This window comes from Metarhizium brunneum, chromosome 1 (assembly GCF_013426205.1).
Source record: "Metarhizium brunneum chromosome 1, complete sequence".
Classification (NCBI taxonomy): Eukaryota; Fungi; Ascomycota; class Sordariomycetes; order Hypocreales; family Clavicipitaceae; genus Metarhizium; species Metarhizium brunneum.
This window is the reverse complement of record NC_089422.1, coordinates 5,895,220-5,906,242: the sequence shown is the minus strand read 5'-3', so window position 1 is coordinate 5,906,242 and position 11,023 is coordinate 5,895,220. Positions and strand designations below refer to the sequence as shown.

General features: G+C 47.0%; 2 protein-coding genes across 2 annotated transcripts; one reads left to right on the top strand and one right to left on the bottom strand.

Moving 5' to 3' along the window:
• Positions 1 to 990: 990 nt before the first annotated feature.
• Positions 991 to 2,196, bottom strand: G6M90_00g017720 (uncharacterized protein; the record flags this gene model as incomplete). The annotated part of the gene is made up of 1 exon (XM_014693273.1): positions 991 to 2,196. The coding sequence occupies one exon, from the start codon at positions 2,194 to 2,196 to the stop codon at positions 991 to 993; it is 1,206 nt and encodes a 401-aa protein (XP_014548759.1).
• Positions 2,197 to 6,601: 4,405 nt separating this feature from the next.
• Positions 6,602 to 7,360, top strand: G6M90_00g017710 (uncharacterized protein; the record flags this gene model as incomplete). Its single annotated transcript, XM_066129804.1, has 7 exons — positions 6,602 to 6,703; positions 6,779 to 6,844; positions 6,903 to 6,938; positions 7,006 to 7,020; positions 7,093 to 7,134; positions 7,197 to 7,235; positions 7,295 to 7,360. The coding sequence occupies 7 exons, from the start codon at positions 6,602 to 6,604 to the stop codon at positions 7,358 to 7,360; spliced, it is 366 nt and encodes a 121-aa protein (XP_065985823.1).
• Positions 7,361 to 11,023: the final 3,663 nt, after the last annotated feature.

Below are 11,023 nucleotides of genomic sequence, written 5' to 3'. Positions count from 1 at the left end.
TAGGCAATTGTGATAAAACACTTGTCCTAATTGACAGTTATAGGGACACCCGGTATGGCAAGGACAGTCTCGACTGGTGCTCCAGCGCTCTTGCTCCTAGTTAATCTCATTACTTGCCACTCCTTTCTGTAATTCCATGTAGTGCTTCCTCCATCACGATGGAGCGTGTACCACTCCTCGGATCCCCCTTTACCAGCGTCACCGCCCGTTGCAGTAATACTGACATAGATTTCCATCGCGGTATAATTGGTTACAGTGATACCGCTCATTTTGTCTATTTGAAATATTAGCGTGGTAATTAGTCGATACACCACAACTTACTTGTAGGTAATTGACAATAACTAGTTAAGATTTGTAAAGAGGAGACTGCTCGGAATTTGATAAACTAAATCGCGGATATAAGCTACACCAGGAAGGAATAGCCCTACCTCACAATAGTCGTCTTTGAGCTTATATAGCCACACGTAGGCAAGAGAATGTTCTGGGAAATGCGTCATGGCAACAAGCCAACGGCAGTGTGGTGGCGGCGATGGCGTCGCTGCAAACACACCAACAGCCTCTCCTCTCCGACGCAATAGGAAACCTCTTGACAAGAAGAGAGGGCCAGTCAAGTCGGTTTCGTCAGGTTCTTGTGTGACCCCTCACAGATGTTGTCAAGCATGATTGCTCAAAGCTTCGCGCTGTGGCCTTCTCCGGTTTCGGGAGAAGTGATTTGCTATTGTGGTCGCGGAGTAAACTCCGAGGAATGGACATGAGCTGCGACCCTCTGGCGATTGGAGATTAATTTTCTGCAGGTATGGAGTGGCTGGCTTAGGCACCCGAGATTCCAGTCGCATAATTGACGCTTTTTAAAACTCAAGTATTCTTCTTGCCAAGACCAGATGCACATCTCTTCAACTACTTGATGCTAACCATTGAATCACAATTCCAGAACAAACTGCCCAACCCGCCGTGGCCTTGATGCGCCGCGCATACGATACAATCATCACGTTATAGCGTGCAACTGCCCATCCTAAAGTCATCATTGGCCGTCATCTCTATCTGTCGCAAAACGACAGGACTATCCAAGCGATACACCTTGATCCAGACGTGTTTGGTGAACAAGACACTCGCACTATGCTTGGGCACATTGATCGTCTCGGTCACCTCTCTCTCAGAGTACTCTGTGAGGGACGTCGAACTGGTATGCGTAAACTGGTAATTGAGTGTCACCGACACACTGGACAATTTGATACCGTAGGTGGCGGATATCTCGACGCCAACCGTGTGCGTCATCTCCTCACGCTGCTCCTTGCTGACACCATACAAGATCCTCTGCTGGCGAGAATAGTCGCCTTCGCCGTCGTTGACCCATACGCCTTCCACGTACCAGGCAATGGTCCGACTTACGGTCAAGAACGGATTACGAATATTGTCCAGGCTATCTTGATGATTTGGCGGAAAGAAGAAGTGAAACGGCAACGTCGCTTTGCACTGCTCCGTAGATTGGATCTGGTCGCCTCTCGATGGGATATGACGAGCCTCAACCTTGGGCACGGCAACATCGTACTCGTCGTACTTCTTGGGCACCGGCAGCAGGAGAACACGCGCTTGTTCACCGCCAGGACGTGCGTAGTTGCTTCGGGCAACAAACGTATCGGCCAGCACGGGGAGACGTTCCGCCCCATCAACGCCGACGTCGCCGGGCTGTACTGCCCACAGAGAGCAGTCTGAACCTGCGCCCGAACCGCCGTCGTCCCACGTGCTGGTGGCCAAGAACTTGCCGTAGCCGACGAGGTCTTCGCGGACACACCATATCCTGTTCACATCGGGCTTGGTGTCGTAGCCGTACGTGCCAACGTCCCCGAGGGCGACGTATCCTGCCGGGGCAGTAGGGTGCCAGATGATTCCGTCGTGCTTCCCGCCGCTGCCCCAGTCGCCCCAGACCTTGGTGTAGCCGGTAGGCCTGGCTACGGCGGGTTTCTTTGGAGTCGTGTTGGGATTTTGTCCCACCAAGAGGGAAGCGCGGTGGCCGTTGATTTCCCAGTACCCTTCCGGTGCGGCGTAATCACCGACAGGACAGAGATTCCCTTGGGCGTTGGGAGTCCACAAGCAGACGCTCCGGCGAGCACCGCTGCCAGTGTCGTCCCAAACCCATCTATAGCCAGAGGTCATGGTGATTCTGAGATCACCATAGTCAAAGGTCTTGTTGGCCATGATGACAGCTGGTTGCAAAAGCAAAGACAAGTAGATCAAAAGATGAGGCGTGCGAAATCAGTTGTCGTGTGTGTCCAAGAATAAAGTACGAGAATATCTGGAGACGTAAGCCATATTTATATTTGACGGGCTTCTTTTTTACTCATTTCGCTCGTATCGGGCGCGTTTTCCCGCAACCTGATAGCTCACGGTCAAGCCTCACACGGGTAGGTAAAGTATGATTGGCTCGATAGTCAACGAACAGGAACTATTGATCTGTATGATGCAATTTCCAAGTGAGCTTCCGTCGGGTTGCGGCCTGGGCAGCATGTTGAGTGTGTACTATGGACCTCGGCCATCACAGTACATGTGGCATGCCACCTCTATGTAGTATTTTGCCGGTTCAGCCAGCCACATTCACACCTACCATGGAGACATTGCATTTTTGCCCTTGGACTAGAATGTTTCAGACTACCGCGGCGTAAATGAACGTCGGTTGGTCCAAAAAAAGGCGCACATCATCCAACGCTAGGATATTGGATGGCCAATAATCCGATCCTAATTCACACGCCGAACCTGACCAGAGCCAGGGTTGATATACAACATACTAGAGAACCGGTCGTTGTAGTCCGGAACGAAAAGGCCTGGTATAAGACGAGCTTGTGCCCACAGCCAAAGCCTACACGTATGCTTATTCACAGCCCTCCATTAAACTCGGTCCAATGTATGTACTTTTTTGAAACGAGGAGATGCCGGTGCATTCATAGAAACCACATGAGCGTCGTTATCGATGCAGTCCCCGCACTGCCCGCGTTTGCAGGCCGTGCCGTCAATGGGGTGCGAGTTCCCGCTGCGGCGTGATGCTGAACGGGTCGATGCGAGCCGGCAAACCCATCGAGCAGCACCTCGGCACAGATCCAGAAGCTGTACATGCCCAACCATGAAGCTGGATGCGACATTGGCAGAAAGCAGCTTTTATTTGCATACCAGTCGGTCCTCTGTGCGTTCTAGACCATTTTGCCACTCCGTCCGACTCGACATGATATGACGACAAAAGTACAGGTTCACCGCAAATATGCCTCCAATTGTGGAGGTCATGGCATCAATTTTTGGAGGATAGGATGCATGTGCCGCTTTTGGAGGACCATTTACGAAGCGCCGGGGCTGACTTCGGTCGGCCCCACCCGGTCGGGGACCCACAGCACGGCGCTTGCCTTAATTACGCTGGGATGTAGTTTGACTTGTTGGCAACATTGAACATGGTGGGCTAGCCACTCAGTCGCTGACGGGTCAACTGGTAGTAAGTACATATGTACTGTCAAGTCTGGTAGTATGAATTGATAAGTTACATGTAAGTATGGCCAGAGCGTACCCACGTCGCCCGCTGTAGACATGAATTACCAGGCACTCTTTTCATCGTCTATCAACGACACCAAACATGGCCGTAAGAAAGAAATCATCACGTATTCAACATTCCCCTGAGTCTATTGGTCCAAGCGTACGCGGCTTGCCAAACTTGGCGCTGTTCAACAGCGTCGTTGTCACACGGAAATGGCGTTGGTTACACAAGGGCTACGGTCACGGGATTAGGGCAGAAGGTCCTCACCGACTTCTTGTATAAATAGACGGCTTCGGTCCCTCAAGGCCTTGAGGAAAACCAAGGACCTTTGATACCAAAGACTGTTATTAGATGAATTGAGCAAATGCTCCAAGCCCTCTACTGAGCCCTTGTCACAGTCGTGCTGATACAACCAAAGCTAACATGCATGGTGTTAAGCAAAGTTGCATTTGATTATTGTCAAGCTTTGTCCAGAACTCACGAAGGATTACTTTATCACAATAAGTTAAGGCGCAAGTATCTAGGTTACTATTTTATACCAGATCTTATACGTTAAATACTACTGATTCTTTAGGTAAAATTATCACTGGACTCCGGTACCGCCATGGTGGCCTCGACGATTAAGTTAACCTTTAAGATTGTCTTAGCCGCCCTCCTGCTTTATAGGCAGGATTATAGTGACCATGCCTTGGCTGTGTGGAATACTGCCGCTGTAAATGATAGCGGTAAGGGCTTTTATTTATGAAATTATTATTATTATTATTATTTTTATTTACTAGATCAGAATCATACTTTACCCTTAATTACTTAAGGTACCTTTGTGGCAGAGCAGGCAAAAGTAGTAAGTTAAAATAGTCCTCGACGTTAATATCAGACTCGGACAACTGTCCTTCGTCGTGCCCTTCCTTGTTTATCCCACTTGACCCCACTCTGGAAACCCACTCGGCTGTATGTAGTTGATCCTGTTGCAATTATATGTATTGAACCGCTATGTGGGATGATAAGTACAAGTTACAACAATACTTGACACATTGCTGGCGATACGTGCCCTCATGTATACCAGACCCCACTAGCCAATCCAGCCGAGTGACCGTGATTGGCTGTGGAAATCGAACAGATCCTGACTCCTGCACCTGGATACTTTCTCTAGGCCCATCAAGAGCTTTAAAAACGCCAAGTTAAGATATTAAGGGAGTCAGCGACATAGTGTCCCCTGCACGGCGTCGTGAGCGATGGTTGCGCATAGCGGCCAGTTTGGCCCTTGCCCTGGCTTTGGAGGAATCATCTTGCGAGTCCTTCCCGCCCTTGTGAAACCTAGTAGCTAAGAAAGAGTAATCTGGATAATTTGTGCTGCTTTAGACAGCAGAGGCATTAGGATATGAGGCGATTGAATGTGCTGTTGGTTGCACCGGAGGGGAAGGAGCTAGAGCCCGGAAGCTACCTCGCTGCAGGAGTTTGCTGTAGCCTCTCTGGAGATGCGGGCTGCATGTGGGTTTCGGACCTCTCCTTACAGGGCGATAAACCAGCTTCTTCGTCAGTTCTCTTCGAAAGAGAATAACAAGAATAATCAACTTAATTACATTTGAAGATAAAACTCTCCGTGATTTTGTGCCGCCGTATTTCTGACCGTTATCTGCATTGAATAGCCACAAGTATAACGCATAAACGAAACAGCCCCAACTACAAACTCTGTCAAGATCAGGTCGCTCATTCAAGCACAATGCTGCCTCTGTCAAGAACACGTAAGTATTACTGCCTAGGTGGTAGTAACAAACTCCACTGCCTACATGGGTCCTTAGCAAGTTGCCTTGTAGCATGAATCTACGCGATTCATACTCATTTATACGGTAGAGATTACGATGTTATTATAGTACTCCATAAGGGGTTTTGCAGTAATTCGCTAGATTCGCTAATGCATTTGAATTTCATGCAAAGCCATAACTTACAAGATAAACGTTGCATATCCAGCAATAAATGCAAATGCGTCTCAAAGTAGCAGGGGTATATTGACAAGGCTTATTACTCGTTTACTGCACGGAGTAGTGAGGCCATGAATCATCTGCCGCCCAGGTCTAGGGGGGGCCTAAAAAGCTAAAAAACCGAGAAGAACACGAATGATTCGTGTAGCAGCCTTCTGGCTATCGCGGTAACATGTTGTTTCACGTGGCTCATCAAATATCATGCAATATTTGTGACAATCCATGTCGCGGTGGAGTCGTCTAGAGCGCAAGTGCAATTATACATGGTTATACGATGTAAAAGCTTTTATACTTCTACGGTTAAGTACATGCACTTAATGTGTTGAAGTAGCTAACTAGTTATAACTAACTATTAAAAGCTCAAAATTGCACTTACACTCTATCTACGACTTATGCTCGCGAGGGATATCACACGAAAATAGTATTAGTTACACAAGAGCTGCAGTCACGGGATTAAGGCAGAAGGCCCTTACTAACTTCTTGTATTTAAAAATATTTTTAACTTTTAAGGCCTTAAGGAAATCTAAGGACCTTTAATACCAAAGACTGTTATTAGATAAATTGAGTTATGTTGCTCCAAACCTAAGCCCTTGTTACCGTCTAGTCCTGAAAAGTGGAGGCGTGACACAAGTAAGGTCTGGCAAGTTTCAAAACGAGCTGCCAGGAATCGATATATACACCCCGAGCGTTGGCCGCCAGCTAATAGTAATATTAGACGTAAACAGTTATATCCGTCTTATTTTAGGATCCGCAGCGGATATTGCATGAAGAATATATTTTATATTTTACTTGGCAATACAGTTAAAGAGCGCATTAGTCATGGACTTCGCCTAGCCTCAGCCAGCTCCATTCCTGGCATGATAATGCATAATAGATGACGTGTATCGTCTAATGCATAAATTTGTACCAAATTTCTGTCAGCCTCGGTAACTAACTGGCTCAGACGAGTTGATTAGATAATATGTAGTAACTAGTCAGAAATGTTTGTTGTATATAAAGGTCGGGTCCGAAGGCGATAATATACCAAGCTCGGGACTAAAATTTAAGCACCTTCCAGATTGATTATTCCAAATAGACTTTTGTTCGTTCCTTAACATATCTGACTACAATGAAGCATATTGAACTTATACTTGCGACTTTCGCCGGTCTGGCTTTCGCAGCACCGCAGAGGGTTCTAACAGCGGAGGAATGGGTCGGTGATAGGGTAATAGTACGCAGATTCTGCTGTCACGTTATTGAAAAACAGACAAATGCATTGATAGAAAGCTGATTTGGTATCTAATAGACCCAGCAACGAGTTTTGGAAGAATTTCGTGGCCGAAACATTATTTGCGACGACGAAGAAGAAAATGTAGCTGAGTGCACGAACCCCTTGGCCAAGATTTCTAGTAGCTAATACAGTTTAAAAGAATAGGATTAACTGTGAAATTGGATTTGTATCCATTGTATGTGCTCGCCAGGCTGTCTCCTGTACCAACTCTAGTCGTGTGCTGATTTAACGATGGGTTACAGGGAATAGAAGAGAAGGTAAGAGATTCTACGTCACGTGCCAAGCGCTCAGGCTGTCGTCGGCTTACTAATTCAACCATTTCACCACAGTCCCATGACGGCCTTAGTCCTCTCTGTGAGAAAAAGGGCGGTGTGAGTACAAATTATATACGAACACGGAGCATAGAAGTTACTAATAACGTGTACAATCGTAGTGCAAGTACTGCCGTATAGAATCTGGTTTCAGGAACGCAGTAAGTTTCCACAGTTCAGAAACTCGTACCAATTCTCCTAATAGGTATATCGAGCATAGCAACATTTTATGTGCGCATATAAGTCTTCGAACAAGGATGAGCCCATCTTCTTCCCTGTTGAATAATTTGAAACTTTGAAGCAAGCATCTGGACAGTAGTGAGGTTACAGGCGACTTTATCGACTTCCCAATTGGTCATACTCAATTACTATTGTGGTTCGGTGGTTTAACCTGGCCAAAATGCTGGAAATAAGGTCCGAAGTCGTTCATGGAGGGGCGTGCTAGCATTGGAACGAATTCCTGTCGTCTTTTGGGTGTGAATCATTCGCTCTGGGCATGGATAAATCGTTGTTCAACACAACATTTAGTTCAGTTCGAGTTGTTTTTATCGGTAAAAGATCTTCTTATAGTGGATGGTCTAGTTAAAGATCAATCTGTTAACACAGACGTTACGTGGCAATTACCTCCTTGGCAGTGTGAGTAAACGCTAGCAGTTCTGCCTTGGTTGATGAGGTTGTGACTGTGGTTTGCTTTCTTGTTTTCTAACTGGCAGGTCCTCTAAAAAGAATTATAATGTATCCTTGCGATGACTTTTGTGTCTCCGGATCGTCGGCAAATGTAGCGTTGGATGCAATGCGGAGCTCTCGTGGAATACTGCAGTAGTTGACCTTGATCATTTCCGTTATGCAGCTTATTCCGTTAAATTAAATGACAAGGAACCAAGTAGGCTAGAGATATTCTATTATGCGATCCACCAGGTAGATATGCCGCTCTGATGGGTTAAGCAGGAATTGTGACAAGGGTTCAATATGCAGGCTTGGAGCAAAAAAAGGCTCAATTCAATAATAATCTCGTAGGATGTCAAAGGTCCTGAGTTGCCACAAGAAAAGAAGAGAAGGGTGACCGCCTTATATACATAAAAGGAACGCCTAGGCCTAGGGTCCTTACCTAGGCACGTGTTCTAGCTATGTAACTAACAGGTCTTGTATCGGCGAAGCCCCTTTGTTGGGCTTCACGATCTGTTGGGCCTTTTCCGTGTAACAGGAATTCTGCAAGCTTGGATATCAGTTTTGCGATGTCGGCTCACGTTATGACTGCGATAAGCAGGATAATGTCGTTAACAAAGAAGAAAACTATGAGCCAGCTGTTTCTAAAGAGGTATTGCTCCTGTTAGCTCTGTTTTAGGCCAAGGTTTTCGAAAGCTGCGGTCAGGTCCTTCTGCCATAACAGTAGTAACCGTCGTAGTCTATATAATGCTCATAGCAGTTTCAGGACCCATCCTCTGTGTTGGTAGCCATCTAGTAATTGGATATATACGTTTTCGTCAAGTATACTATTTGTAAATGGGTTGACCGCGTTGAGTTATCTTGTTTTGAGGTCAAATTCGGCGGTGATTACCATCAGGATTTGAAAAGAACGTCCTACGAGGGTGGCGGGGTAGGTATCCTTGGACCCTAGGTACTGAAGATCACCTTGAACGCAGATTCGTGCTTTGAACTTCTGAACGTATCTGTCACATGGAAATGGCCGGTTACACAAGGGCTACGGTCACGAGACTAGGGCAAAGTTTCCCACCGACTTCTTCTATTTCAAGACCCCTTTGGTCAACGAGGCCTTGAGGAAAGCCAAGGACCTTTGATACCAACGACTGTTATTAGTTGAATTAAGCTATTTCTCCAAGCCTTCTATCTTGAACTCTTGTCACACTTGTCGCCATGAGGCTTGGAGAAGGAAGTAGTGAATCCTGAATTTCCGAAAAGATATGCCCTTTTGGATTAGCATGTCCCCCACGCAGCAACACATACAACTCCCACAAACCAAGGAAAGAGTCTTTGATTTAGTCATTCAAATTTAAACATTTTTCTCATGTGTCATGTAGAGAAATAGCTGCCTACTTTTTCTCTTCATAGCTTCCTCGGCATGATTTTGCCCATAGTCAGTCCGTCTATCCGTCTTCACTTCTTGGTCCCGACCAACATCATTGTTCGCGATAGCTGCACCGTGTTCCCGCCATCACTTGACCAGTAACCTTGGAGCAATACCCACAGGAGGAGGCTATTTCAGACGCAGTTGGATGCGATTTATCCGCTACACTCGGGTATTCCGTTCGGGTCACATCCAGCTGTCCAACCGTAGCCGAAGTAGCAGTCCTCGACGGCGCGATAATAAACAGCAGTCCCAGAGCTATAATTGCTGTTATAATATCTCCCAAGCTGGCGTTGAGTACGTGGTACCTACCCCGTGTCTACGGTCTTCTTGCACACGACTTCGACTGGGTTACTTTCATAAAATTCCTTCACGACTTTGGAGGTGGTATCCGCTTCCTCGTGACAGTCGACCTCGGATGCCAGGCCATGGGTATTAATGGTCAATACAAGTATAGTCCTTGGCCGCAGCCAGGGGGTATACTAGACTGAGCGCACAAAGGTAGTTTGATGGCCTCATAATGCTAGCCAAGAAAAGCAATAGGGGAAATGATGATGAGTGTGTGACCAGTTTAGGCTGGACAAAGAATTCCCAACAGCGACGGAAAACATGCTGTATTTATAACTCTTTACCCTTGAGGTACTCCGTACACATTGAAGCGATAATTTCTGATCTCCATAAACGGGCAGCTGCCGAGACTTGACATGAAAAGAAACGTATCACATACGGAGTACTACTTCGCAGTACGACACGGACGTGCAAGACATTGCTCAAACCTCGGGGAAAACGTCCAATACGGCATGTGTCACGAGTCAATGGCTTGTCTTACTTGTCTCGCTCAACAAGCCTCAGTAAGCTCATCACACGTGTAAGAGTCTATGTGAGTATCGTCAGACGCTAAGCGGCCCTTTTGATTATCCAGAGCAGGAGAAAGGCTGAGAAGCCGGTGAGCCATGACGCATCTTGGCCAAACGAAACTCCCATGTGCTAGTCTTCTCCCTTGTCAATCCGAATTCCACCCATTTTCACAAGAGTAGGGCACATGTGACTCTCCAAACACCACATCATCATCCTTCAACTGCGTCACTGACACGCGAACAATCCATGTTCGGTCCATCAAGCGAGGCAAACCGGCCAAATACAACTTGCTCACACACCAAGTCAGCAGATAAAATCGCACAGCGGCAGCATTTCTGTCAAAGTAGCATCAGACCGACAGCCGGCACACCCGCTCCAAACTGACAGCCAGCCACTTCCGACGCCATGTTTCTCATGCACACGGCAATAGTCATTCGGCATTCGGCATCCGGTTCGCATAAGCGATCCAACTCAAACCGAGCAGAAAGACAAAATGTGACAAGTGACAGGACATATAAATCCAGCAACCCCATCTTCAAGTCCCTCATTTCCATCAAGCTCAAACCCCTTCTCGACGTAATAATTTCCCAGTCTTGCTCCACGTCCCACCCACCCATGCAAATCATCACAAACATTCGACACACCGGCCATTCATGTCCACGGCCTCGCCGGCGTAGTCTGGCCTATTGAACGGGAGAATGCTGAGTCGAGTTTTTTTCTTGCATCGGTTCCCCTTGAAGCACGAACGATGATTGAGACTTGAGCGTACGCAATGGTTTCATTTGATCTGCCGCTGAACAATTGGCTAGTCGTGCAGCCGCCGTACATTGCCACATCCGCCATGGGTCTCGTTGCTGTATACTACCAAGTACATACACACCCAACTGTACAGTTGTTCCTTGCGACCGATAAAGACATGCGGTTAGATGCTGGCTGGGTAGCTGGCAGCCTGGTGCCGGGTATCACAAAGGAAGTTCTGTGCCCGTGGAGTTTGAGAATTTCGTC